Source organism: Nomascus leucogenys, chromosome X, assembly GCF_006542625.1.
Source record: "Nomascus leucogenys isolate Asia chromosome X, Asia_NLE_v1, whole genome shotgun sequence".
In the NCBI taxonomy this organism is placed as follows: Eukaryota; Metazoa; Chordata; class Mammalia; order Primates; family Hylobatidae; genus Nomascus; species Nomascus leucogenys.
The window spans coordinates 7,088,865-7,103,075 of NC_044406.1; the positions used below are offsets into that span (position 1 = coordinate 7,088,865).

The window sequence follows — 14,211 nt, forward strand, 5'->3', positions numbered from 1 at the left end:
GGCGGATCACTTGAGGCCAAGAGTTTGAGAGCTGCCTGGCTAACACGCAAAACCCCCGTCTCTACTAAAAATACAAAAATCAGCTGAGCATGGTGGTGCACGCCTGTAATTCCAGCTATTTGGGAGGCTGAGGCACGAGAATCATTTGAACCCAGGAGGTGGAGGGTGCAGTGAGCTGAGATCACGCCACTGCACTCCAGCATGGGCAACCGAAAAAAAAATTCTATAAATATCTATTTTTGTGTCTATAGATGTATAGTTTGTGTATGGAATAGGATAGAAAATTAAAGTTAAGAGCACAACAGTCACTCCACTAGACAGTGTGCTCTAATTGTGTTGACAAGGATTACCAATGCGGGTAAAAGTTCAGAATCAATAGTTGATTCAGATACCTCACAGAGCTGTGATCCACAAGCCTATAACACACAATACAAAGTAAATATCATTGTGTTACTTTTGTACAGCTTGATAAGCTCTGTACCATGCATTTACATTCATTATCTATTTTAATAAATACCGTGTAAGATCAATAGGATAAATCCCTCATATGAAAATGAGGTTGAAGACACAGGTTAATTGATTTAACTGAATTCATAGAGTAAGTTGGTTTTGCAGTTAGGATTAGAATCAAGTTACCATCATTCACAGCTGAGATCTTTCATCCAGGAGAAAATACGCCCCACAAAGGCTGGAATTTTTGCATGATTTATTTACTGCCACATCTCTACCAAACTGCAGGGCACATTATAGGTATTCAAAAAGTTCATGTTGAATAAATGAATGAATAGATATTTTTAAAATAGTTAAAGTAGGAACACAGAAAAGGTAAAAGCAGAACACAAACAAAGACATGGGATGGCCTCACTCTCCTTATGCTTGCAGCAAATCATCAGTTTTGTTTATTTCTGCTGCGTCTTTTCTATATCTCAAGGGGCCCAAACCCACTATGACCCCTGGTGATTGGCCAAGCGGAGTTGACCAGGAACAACACTTGGATAATCAGTGAGAGGGATCAAAAGAGGGATCAAAATCAAGGAGTTTTAGACCCAGCCTTTCTACCTGGAGGGTTGACTGTGGGCAAGCCATTCCTTTGAGGAGCCTCAACTTCCCAGTCCTTCCTGGCTTCCACACGTAACTCTTGGGGACTTACTATCTGCCTTGCTTAACTACAGGAGTATGGGAAAGGTCAAGTAAGATTATGAAGATATTTTACACACAATACATATTGATGAAGCCATTATTGTCCTAATTCTGCAGTCATTTTCTCAGAATAAGATCCAGAGTGAAACACAGGCAATGGGATTACACTAGCATTTATTTGCTGCAGTGGATGAAGAACAGACCAATGTCTCTGGATCGTTGGAAGAGTTCCCTTTCACCCCCCAGTTCTGTTCAAAGATAATCCATAACATCATTTCATTCCGATGTCGGGGGCACCTCTTCTGGCCAAGACCCTGAACTGAGCTTTCCTGACTGCCAAAATGGACTCTTTTGACTCATTCTCTACTGTTCTCCCCAAACCTTCGGATTCTCCTACTTCTCAAGTCCACTGTCCTTGGAATCCTTGGAACCAGGCAGTCTGCTTGGCCTTGTGTCTGGTTACTTCTCAGCAGAATCCAGGCTGGTACAGGGCCTGTGCCCCCTGTATTCCGTAGGGAAGACAGTCCAGTAAAGCAGATCTCCTTTTTTGCACTATTGGTGATTTTAGACAGTGGTCCTCTAGGACAATATTACACATTCTCCTAATAAGGATGATAGAGAGATGAATGGGTAGATACAAGGATGAATGGCTGGGTGGATGAATGGATGGATAGATAGATAAATAGATATAGATAGGTAATAGATGGATAGCTGATGGATGGATAGATGGATAGATGGATGGATAGATAGATGGATGGATGGATAGATGGCCAGCTGGCCAGCTGGCTGGCTGGCTGGCTGGATAGATGAACAGATAGATACTAATCTAATAGTTAGGTGAAGTAAGATGCCTCTCTCCTGTACAGTTAAAAGCAGGCAAGCATTCTACCCAGGATATGAGGAGGAAACCCGAGGAGAACAAAGAGATGAAAATATTTGAGAAACACCATTAGCAATAATATGAGTCTCTTCTCCCAAATGGCATGAATACTTCAGAAGCATGTAAAAACTACTCAGAATAGCTATGACGTAAGGTGGGAGGGTGGTGACAATCTATACCTTTAGAAAGCTTGTAGTCTTCCATCTACACATCATATTTTTTTTTTATCTGGTTAGCCAATAATGCAAGCAGTGGGTAGCCAGGTTTTAAGAAGGCTCTATATTTTTTACATGAATTTACATATATCCATACACACCTGCAGTTAATGATCTCCCCAATCTGCAGAAGAATAAGAGGGCCCATTCATTCCCGTGACCCCATGTAAGCATAGTCAGATTTGGGTCAAGTGTTTTAAGTACCACTGACATTCTCCTACCTCACAAAAGCTTTGGCACTGGTGTTTCCTCAGGTCCCCTGATTCCTTGCAGGGCTCCAGGCACTGGAAGAGAAGAACAATAAAAATAAATAAAACATGGAAACAAACAAAGCTGAGAGGAAAAAAGAATTCACCTGTGATTGTTGCTTTTCAATGCTTGTTTATTCTAGTTAGTTTAGAAAACCAAATAATCAGCTGCTCTTTTTAACTGGGTATAACACGAATCTGAGCAAAAGCATCATTACAGAACGCGGACCAAAAAATGTATGTCAACACAATTGGAAAGGAAAAGTTACAGCACCTGGCAGTGACTTACAGGAAAAGTAATGATCGTCACCATCAGCTGAAGGAATTGGGGTAAGACATTTTATATTCAGTAAGAAATATTTTCTTTTTTTGTTTGTTTTTTGAGACAAAGTCTCGTTCTTGTCCCCAGGCTGGAGTGCGATGGCGCAATCTCGGCTCACTGCAACCTCCACCTCCCAGGTTCAAGTGATTCTTCTACCTCAGCCTCCCCAGTAGCTGGGATTACAGGCGCCTGCCACTACACTGGGCTATTTTTGTATTTTTAGTAGAGACAGGGTTTCACCATGTTGGCCAGGCTGGTCTCGAACCCCTGACCTCAGGTGATCCGCTCGCCTCAGCCTCCCAAACTGCTGGGATTACAGGCATGAGCCACTGCGCTCAGCCAAGAAATACTTTCTAAAGGTTGTTGTTTCATAGGATTTTTTTCCTCATAAAAGTTAATATTACATTTATTTTAAATTGGCAGCATAGGGCTATTTTTTGTACACTCTTCTACAAGTGAAAATGCATTGTATTAAATTTATTTCTGTATGTATGTACACATATGTATTGTCGTTAACTTGTGTCCTTAATGAATCCAACAGCATTCAGATACGTCGAGTTTAATCACTCCATTAAAATACATTGGATAAATCTGTTAGATTATGACATGAGAGTCTCATAACAGAAAATAAGGTTTGCTTAAACATACATGCATATAACTTATTACTATATACATTCTAATAAATCAAAGACACTAGCCAGACTCCATTGTTCAAGAACGATTGTAATAATAAATAGTAAGATTGTTGGATAAACAAATTATATGCACATATAATATAGTTTATTACTAATATATACTATATGTATTATATATACACACATGATATAAAAATATATATAGTCTGAGGCCAGGTGTGGTGGCTCAAGCCTGTAATCCCAGCACTTTGGGAGGCTGAGGTGGGCAGATCACTTGAGGCCAGGAGTTTGAGACCAGTCTGGCCAACAAAGTGAAACCCCGTCTCTACCAAAAAATACAAAAATTAGCCTGGCGTTGTGGCGCCCACCTGTAGTTCCAGCTACTCGGAAGACTGAGGCAGGAGAATTGCTTGAACCCAGGAGGTAGAGGTTGCAGTGAGCCGAGATCAGGCCACTGCACTCCAGCCTGGGAAACAGAGCAAAACTCTGTCTCAAAAATAAAAATAAAAATAAAGTATATATAGTGTCTACATACGGGATGTCTGTGTGTGCCTGATTGATAGTAGCCAGGCCTCATGGTTGAAAAAAAGTTACATTCATATGCATGGAAACTTGATACTCAAAATTATATTTAATGCAAGTTGTAATTTTAAACATTAATAGTCATATATAGTCAGAGGTCAGTCATCTAAATATAGGCATAGCCCTAGCTCTCATACATTCACGGTTATTTTATCTATATTATTTCTATTTCATTATTGATGAGTTTTCAAATGACAGTAGAAATTCTCAGTTAAATTTCAGATGTATAATGTAGAATTCTGGATATATGGTGAAGCAATACTACTTTTTCACTCTATTTTCTAGTAATCTCCTCCATGTTTTAAAATACAGATACAGTTAGAAGATACACTGGAAGACTCTATGAAGAAACTTAATTTTCAATATTTGTTGACATTTTTAAATCAAATATATGTATGAAATCAACTGCCCCTGTGCCAACTGTCAATTCTTTATAACAATAATGCTCAAAGTGTGATCAATTACTGATATTATGGGCATCCTTTGGAGTTTGTGTGAAATGAAAACTCATGGGCTTCATTCTCAACCTACAGTCCGAATCTCTGGGACCAGGGCCCAGGAATCTATTTTAACAAGTTCTACTGAAAATTCTGATGCTTAGTAAACTTTAAAAAGAACTGCTATCAGCTGGGCACGGTGGCTCACACCTGTAATCCCAGCACTTTGGGAGGCTGAGGTGGGCGGATCACAAGGTCAGGAGATCAAGACCATCCTGGGTAACACGATGAAAACCCATCTCTACTAAAAATACAAAAAATTAGCCGGGCGTGGTGGCGGGCGCCTGTAGTCCCAGCTACTCGGGAGGCCAAGGCAGGAAAATCACTTGAACCCAGGAGGCAGAGGTTGCAGTGAGCTGAGATCACGCCACTGCACTCCAGCCTGGATGACAGGGCAAGACTCTGTCTCAAAAAAAAAAAAAAAAAGAACTGCCATCAAATTTGATGTTTGCATTTAACAGTGTCTTTATGGAATAAACGTTTGTTGGATGTTTCTTGAGTGAAATGACAAAGACTTACCTTGCAAGTAGCTGAATCTCTGCCCGTGAACAATCCCCAGACCATTACTCTTTGGAGTAATGTCTCTTTCTTGCTTCATATAAGTGCCATTAAGAACATATATTTCTCATAAAAAAATTTTTAGATTTCATAGTAATGTTGCATATGAACAGTTTTAATTATTTTAATTTTTTAAAAAAAACTTGAGCTCTTTAATAATTCTTTTCTAAGACATATATGAGCCTGCCCCAAGTTACAGTGCTTACTTCTCTCAAGAATGTTCAAAAACAAATTTTTCATCAATATAGCAATTCTAAAAGAAAAACAATTTTAATAGTAATGAAACATTGTTTAAAAACTTATCTAAAGGCCGGGCGCGGTGACTCACGCCTGTAATCCCAGCACTTTGGAAGGCCGAGGCGGAAGGATCACAAGGTCAGGAGATCGAGACCATCCTGGCTAACACGGTGAAACCCCGTCTCTACTAAAAATACAAAAAAAATTATCCGGGCGTGGTGGCGGGCGCCTGTAGTCCCAGCTTCTCAGGAGGCTGAGGCAGGAGAATGGCGCGAGCCCGGGAGGCAGAGCTTGCAGTGAGCCGAGATCGCGCCACTGCACTCCAGCCTGGGCGACAGAGCGATACTCCGTCTCAAAAAAAAAAAAGAAAAGAAAAGAAAAAACTTATCTAACTTACTTATGATTTCCTTAAAGAACTAGTTTTTTGTTTCCTATGGCTACATCAATGCTTTGTCCTCAGAGCTCTTGTTACTTATTTTTTCTAGACATTTGCTTCATGGCAAAAATGTTTAGTAGTTATTTAATAAGTATGCTAAGACCTAATTCTTCCTCAAGACCATTTGAAATGAATACATGACACTCTTGACACTACAAGGTAAGTCTTTATCATTTCACTCAAGAAACACCCAACAAACATTTATTCCATAAAGACACTGTTAAATGCTATGTGGCTAACAATGTCTGAAAATAAGCATGTGATTTTTGTTTTCTCTCATTGCTAAAAATATGAATTATAAAAATATGCTGCTACATGTGTACACAAGTTGCATTTTCACAACTATAGACATTGGTGCACAAAAAGTCTCAAGCCTTTGAAATCGCCATAATCCCACATAACCATGGTCCTGAGAGGCTTGTGGAATTGTCAAATACCTTATACAAAACAAATACCATTTACAAAAACAGGCATATTTCTGGAATGCTAATCAAAGCACTACACAACACACTTGTTTTGCTATTAATCCAGAAGCTCTGCCAAGTCTAGCATCAGTATATGTAATTCATTTAAAGCTCTATTTTAATTGCATTCCTGCTTCAGATCCAGTAACTAGTAATCAGCAGTATCTAAAGACATTTTTCAAAATGTTATTAATGACAGCCAACATTTTCTTTTAATAATCCTCCATGAAATCTCTCTGACAAGCACAACCTATATACAATCATCTGAGTCAATGTTTGCAGGATAAGTTTGCCAAAAGTCTACTTCTTTATAATACTCTGGCCAGTGGAAAAAAAAAAAGATTTCGACAAAAGCTAAAGTGTTGCGGGAGAAAACAACAATGACACACTTTCTCTCATACTTCACGTAGAACAAAAAACTTCCTGTTTCTGCAAGCAATTTTTTAAAAAAAGGTATGTCAAAAGACTGCAGCCCTGCCAGAGGTGTTAGAACCCGAAGGACTCTATCTTGAACAGGGGCTGGGTAAAATGAGGCCAAGAAGTGCTAGGCGGCATTATCAGGAGGTTAGGCCTTCTTAGTCACAGGATGAGACAGGAGGTTGGCAGGACTAGTTTCACAAGATACAGGTCACAAAGACCCCACTGATGAAACAGGATGCAGTAAAGAAGCCAGTCAAAACCCACCAAAACCAAGATGGCAAATGAAAGCAACCTCTGGTTGTCCATGTGCTCATTATGCACTAATTATAAGGCATTAGCATGTTAAAAGACACTCCCACCAGCGCCATGACAGTTTACAAGTGCCATGGCAATGTCCAGAAGCTACCCTATATGGTCTAAAAGGGGGAGGAAACCTCAGTTCCAGGAACTCCCCACCCTTTTCCCAGAAAACTCATAAACATCCACTCCTTATTTAGCATATGATCTAGAAATAACGATAAGTTTACTCAGTCAAGCAGCCCATGCCATTGCTCTGCCTATGGCACAGCCACCCTTTTATTCCTTTACTTTCTTAATAAACTTGCTTTCACTTTACTCTGCAGCCTTGCTCTTGAATTCCTTCCTGCATGAAGCCAAGAACCCATGTGGCCTCCCAGACTGAACTCCAGTTTGGGGGTTTACCCTGTGACAACCCCACATCTCTCTTCCACAAGAGGGGTGATTATGAGAGAAATACCACTACCAGGAGACAATTGCTTTAGAATTTATTACATAAACTCCTATAGGCGCCATGATCATGTACTACCTAAAACTATCCAAAACAGTAACCAAAGTTTATATTTTTAGCAAAGGTTTTAGGCTTTCAAGTTTTAGGATGATAGACGAAAATCATTTCTTCCGAGGTTACTGCTTCAATTCCAATGAAGAAACACTTTAAATGGCAAAGAAAAATATGTAGATTGAGAGAGCTAATCGCATATGTCATCGTTTGGCAGGTAGATACTAAGTATGTTTCTACTTAACCTAGAAACTTTACGGATTACAGACCACTTTTAAAACTATTTGTCTAATGGAGCCTCATCACAACACATCTATAGAAATATGTAAAATTATGCACTATTGGCTGGGAATGGTGACTCACGTCTGTAACCCCAGCACCTTGGGAGGGTGAGACAAGATGATCTCTTGAGCCCAGAAGTTCAAGAACAGACTGGGCAACATAGTGAGACTTTGTCTCCACTAAAAATAAAAAAATTAGCTGGGCATGGTTGTGTGCACCTGTAGTCCCAGCTATTCGGGAGGCTGAGGTGGGAGGATTACTTAAGCCTGGAAGTTTGAGACTGCAGAATGCACCATTGCACTCTGCAGCCTGGGTAACAGAGTAAGACTCTGTCTCAAAAAAAAAAAAAAAAAAAAAAAAAAGGCACAATTATTCTTACATTTTAGAGAGGAAACACTGAAGTTAAGAGAGGTTAAGGAAACAAATCTAGTGACTCTGGGAGAGATTGGGGCAATTGGGATTGAACCCATGCTTTAGCACACTCAAAGAAAGGGTATTTTCCATGATAAAGCACTTTATGCCACTTGCTACAGGGGATTCATGAGACAATGTATATAAAAGATATCTGCACACTGAAAAGTACTTTGCAAATCCATGGGATTAGTAAACTATGATGCTCCCAGACCTCTCTGGGATTCAGTTCCAGAATGCCCTAGGTGTTACGCATTCCAAGATCTTCATATAAGCACAACCAATAAGACTATTTCATGTCACAGAGAAAGACCTCCAACTCATGAGTAGAAGTACTGATCAACAAGGAAATTGTGGATACTACTTTGGTGAATCACCATCTGGCCAGTTTACCACCAAATTCCATACTTTACATTTAACCAAACACTTTCATAAAAGGACAGCAGAAGAAATGTTCTTAACAAAACAGCCATCACAATAAATTCTAAAGCAAAAGAGGTTCACACAAAATTCAAAATTTTACATTATCCAATAATCAACAAGTGGAACTCATGATTAGGTTATGCTAAATGAATAGAACCCATGCTAAAACAAAGCAAGCAGCAGGTCCATAGATTTCAATCTGTTCCAATTAGCAACAAACTAGCTAAATCAACAAATATGGATTAATATTTCTTATGTGCAAAGTACTTATCTAGTCACCAAGACAGGGGGAAATGTGGCATGATTCATTCTGCCCTGAGGGAGTGTGGAATCTCTTATGGGAGAAAAGTATGTAGATAAATAAGTCTGCATCGGTGAATCATAAAATAAATGAGTTAAGAACAACATGCCGGCCAGGCGTGGTGGCTCATGCCTGTAATCCCAACACTTTGGGAGGGTGAGGCGGGCAGATCACTTGAGGTCGAGAGCTCGAGACCAGCCTGACCAACATGATGAAACCCTGTCTCTACCAAAAAATACAAAAATTAGCCAGGTGTGGTGGCAAGCGCCTGTAATCCCAGCTACTTGGGAGGCTGAGGTGGGAGAATTGCTTGAACCTGGGAGCTGGAAGTTGCAGTGAGCTGAAATTGTGCCACTGCACTACAGCCTGGGTGACGGAGTGAGCCTCCATCTCGTAAATAAATAAATAAATAAATAAGCAAATCCCAAAAAAAGTCATAAGAAATGAAAAAAAAAGGACATGTATTTTCATAGGGGATCATTGAAAAGAACTTCACAGAACTAGGGACCCATAAATCAGCTTAGAAGGGTGACTGTGACTAGAATTTGACCAGCTGTAAGTAAATTTGGGATAAGGATAATATTCAACGTATGCAGTGGGGAGTATGGTGTGTGATTGCTAGTAGGAGAAGACACATAGCAGAAAACAAGGCTGGAAGGACAGCCCTTGGATTCAATGAGGAGCCACTGACACACTCAGAGCTAATTGTTTGTTCCAACTTGTGTTTATGAAGACTTGGGTGTTGGAACAGAATATGGATTAGAGAGGTGAGACATTGCAGTGAATGAAACCAGAGCAAAAGTCTTTACAACATCTTCCAATCTTCTCTCTGCCATTTCTAGTGTCAATATGCCACCAGGGTGTCAGAGGTCATTGGGTGAAAGGAGGAAAAGGATGTTAACCTATGAAAGGGAATACGGAAGAGCAATCTCATCAACATGGTTACCAATTTGTTTTGAGAAGGGGGGATGAGAGAAATCAAATGGGGAAAGGCACCAAAGTTTCCAATCTAGATTTCAAGGGAACTGATGGTGTCACCAAGACGAAGGAAGAAGGAGAAACAAGCATGGGAAAGATACGGAACTGAGTGCTTAACACAGCGAGTTAGAGGTGTCCAGGCAACGTGCAAGGAGTGTTGTCCGACAAGCTATTGAAATTGTGGATATGCAGTTTGGGATAAAGGTTCAAGTTAATGATGGCATTTATAAGTTTCCTTTGTCTTTCTCTCTCATCATTAATTTATTCCTTTTACAACCATTTCCTGAGTTCTAACTATAACCACAGTATCATGCTAAGTGATGGGTCTACTGCTAAATCTATGAACTACACAAGGGACTGCCTTCAAGGACCTTACAGTCTCTAGAAACATCATAGCATGTACATTTACAAGCAAACGTCAAAGATACAGATAGAGAAGAGGTACAGAAAAAATTAAATTGGAGTGTCAAAAATTTTAGGAGTTTGGCTATGCGAAAACTAGAATGGCAACCTGTATGAGATTTCATGGTTTAGTAAAGTTTTTTTTTTCTTTAATCTGTTTTGTTCTCTCTCTATGTGTTTGTGCTTCAAAATGAGGTGATTGGAACATGTTAATAGGCAGGAAAAAAAAGGATCAAATGGAGGAGGTCTGACTAAAGATCAGGATGATTGAAGATGTAGAAGAAGTAGGAAATTATCAATTGATCAAGGTCCCAGAGACTGTTGTAGGGGTTACAATATGAAAACAATGAATTTTAGAGAGGCAACGTATCACTCATATCATTGAACCCAACCCTATACAGCTTCCAGATTTGAAAACTGAAAAACATTTTCACAGAGGCAATGGTCAAGTGGTAGGGTTTAGATCCATGGCTCTGCCTAGGACTGGACATGAACGTACAGTTTCACTCCAGCTTAGAGGATGTAAGAGTTTGGATGTAGGGAAATGTGACAATGATCATGTGGCATGTTGATAACCTGTGTGAATGAGCCACGGGTTTCCAATATGGTGGGAAGGCACTGATGTTTAGATGTGTGTGCCTTCGTGGATGCAATTCTGGTGGCTGGGCTTTAGTAGTCTTGAATGGATAGATAAGTCAGGCCACTTCCCAGGTGAGGGACTCTGAAACTCATGATTCTAGCCAAGTCTGAAGGCAACCAAAAGAGCACTGAGTTTTAGATTTGGACTGACCCAGAGGAGAATCCCTCATCTACCTCAAGCTAAATGATTTTTTCCCGTTGAAGTTTTATTTTTACCTCTCTAAACTATAGGTTTCTGATACATAAAAGAGTGAAAAAATATTTGCTCAGGTGGACTTTTTTCAAATGAAATTTATAAAGACCACCTTTTAAGGTGTCTACACATAGTAGGTACTTAGTGAATCTAGTTCTCTTCCATCTCTAGGGGACCAATAAGGAGACGTTATTTTATAGTTCTTTCATATTTCCCTAATGCCTACCTACATTTTCCCTTTTAATTGGAAAAGAAATTCAAATTTCTCTTAATTCCAGTCTCTCAAGCACGTTCTAATAATTGTTTTTAAAGTGCCAAATTTCTTGCCCACATTTGCAAAAGCTAAGATTGAATGGGGTGGTAATATTCTGTGTGTGGCCAGAACATGGAATGAGAAGGGATATCCTGAGACCAGAGCACAGTATCTTTTCTTTCACAAAAGTATTTTCTGTTGAATAATTAAAAAATCAAATAATGCTTTACACTTAATTTTGTCTGGAGTATTGCCTGGATATAAAGAATAAGCCTTGGGGTTCTTAAAAAAAAAACAAACCTCCAACTTCTTATTTTATATGGGTATACATTCGTATCATATAACAATGCTATCTACAAAAGTTTGCAAAGACCATTTCTGTTTTCTGAATTAATGGCAGCAAGTTTCTCTAAAAAGCTGTGGACCTGCTTTTTAGATGAAAGCTGTTTTTTCCTCCCAAATAGATTTCCTAAAATATGTGCACCCTACTGCCTTTAGAAGTATTCATGGCCTCCCTCCATCTCTAAATTGGTACTGTATAGAAATTGTTACAATCCTGTGTGTCGAAAAGTGCACTGTGTCTTGCCAAAATAATGAAATCTTTTGGCAGACAGCCCTCTGAAGTGCAGTTGAACAATCATTGCAGCCTCAACCACAGAGGATTAGCATGCCAGCCCAGCACAACTACAACAGCATCGGGCCTGAGACGTTCACATCACAAATCAACTTGCTCTGAAACATCCGAAGGGTAATGACTCTCTCACTGCGAAGCTTATCAGGAAACACGGGCCTCATTTTATCACAACTACTTTTTCACAACAAAGGGAGTCCTTTCAGTTTCGGGGTAAGTGTTTAGAAACTACATAAGTAAATGAGAGGAAAGCAATTACTCAAGGTAGTTATTATCAGAAAACCATACTCTCAGTGTAATTCTTTTCCACTTAATTAAGTTTCTCGAAGTAGACAAAGTCATGGAATTCTCTTACCTGGAAGACAAAGCACACCTTCTTTGCATTCCTATTTTTCAACCACAATCTTCTAATATGGCATTTTTGGTACAGTACTGAAGCTTCAAATAGTATTCCCATGGTCACTGCTCAAATTTAAAAGATATTAATTATGAAGAGAAAGTGCTAACTTTCCAGTGTAGAAACCTAGCAGAGTGCACCTTAACTAAAGGATCAAAGATATTGCCTCCGAGAATGGGGGAAAAAAGCAAAACGAAACTCAGGTGTCTCCTGAAAGGATGCACTAGCAAGGACTCAGCATCTCACAGCGGCAGGATTCCTGCCCATTATAGAGAACCTGAATCTAACCAAGAGGAAATACCAAACAATCTACAAAGCAATTAGCCTCTAGTCTTCAAAAATATCAATGTCCTGAAAGACAAAGAAAGACTGAGGAACGGTTCCAGACCAAAGGAGACTAAAGATACATGACAACAAATGCCACATATAATGATGAATTGGATCCTGAATCAGACAAAATAAGGCTATAAAGAACATTATTGGGACAATCAGTGAAGTTTAAATATAAACCGTAGATTAAATGTTGGTGTTACATCAATGTTAAATCACCTACACTTGATAATTTTATTATCAAATGATGTTGGTATTATATCAGTGTTATCACTTACATTTGATAGTTCCATTCTCTTAGTAGTTACTAAGAGAATGCACTTGTTCTTAAGAAGTGCATGCTTAATTACTTGGAGGTAAAGAATCATGATGGCTGCATCTTCTTTTCAAATGATTGGAAAAAAATCATTACAAGTGTATGTGTGTGTATATATACACATAGTATATATGTATACGTTATACATTTGTGTATATATACATATATGTATATGCAGAGAGAGAGAATATGATGAAGCAAATATAGGCAAAAAAAAAAGAAAAGAAAAAGAAAAGGAAAAAAAGGAAAGGTAACGACTGGTAAGTCTAGATTGGGTCAAGCAACTAGAAACCAGGGACCAAATGTGGCCCACCTCTTGTTTTTGTAAATAAAGTTTTATTGGAACAGAGCCATGTCTGTTCATTTGCATATTGCCTGTGGATGCTTTTGCACTACAGCAGCAGAGTTGAGTAGTTGCAACAGATGACCAAGCCAGCAAAGAATATTTACAAATCTTTGACAGAGAGCTTGCAATACCCTGATTTAGATGAAAAGTATATGGAAGTTCTTTGCAGTGTTCTCATAACTTTCTTAAGTGTGTTTTTTAAAGTTAAAATAAAAAATAAACTCATAAAATAATCTTAAAATTATTTAAAATCTCAAATCACAAGTTTTCTCTAGCTGGCACTATTTAAAAGCTATTATGGATATAAATCAATGGGCAAAGAGTATTAAAAAATTTAAGTTCCTATCAATGGGCTTATAGGAATAAACAGATTTAAAGACAAATGCTTCAGATCTGAAACCTCATACTAACTAGATGATATATCTTCCCAAGCAACTGTTAAAGAAGAAAGAGACAAAACCTAGAATCTTTTAGACTCTGTAAAGTCAGTTCTAATAGGCTGTATAAACTGGTGGTTTAACCACAGCCTCAGAAACCCTAAAGTAGAGGACCCAGCATAGCCTCAGTCACCTTGGAAGTCCCAGGTAAGCTCCAGGGTGACTCTGTAAGGATCCCAATTGTCCTTCCTCTCTGCCATCACTTCTAATTACAAAACACAGGAAACGAGGTCACTCAGCACTGTGGTCCAATTTGCCTCTTGGACCCTCTTTGTCCCTCCCTCCTTTATACTAGATAAGTCCTTCTTACAGCATCCAAGCACAATGTTACTCACCAGGAAGATAGGAGATGGATAGAACCTACTTCTTTTGCAGTTGCAAACTATTGCATGGCATGTCCTAGATAAGTATTAGTTTTCAGTAGTATGTTCACTCCCTG

The 14,211-nt window shown here is 39.0% G+C and overlaps 1 protein-coding gene across 1 annotated transcript in view; it reads right to left on the reverse strand.

Annotated features, from left to right (window-relative positions):
• Positions 1 to 14,211, reverse strand: part of ANOS1 (anosmin 1) — a 204,824-nt gene that overhangs the window by 92,197 nt on the left and 98,416 nt on the right. The window contains exon 3 of the mRNA XM_003260996.2: positions 2,457 to 2,519. Coding sequence (XP_003261044.2) covers positions 2,457 to 2,519 — 63 coding nt within the window. The remainder of the gene's footprint in view (positions 1 to 2,456; positions 2,520 to 14,211) is intronic.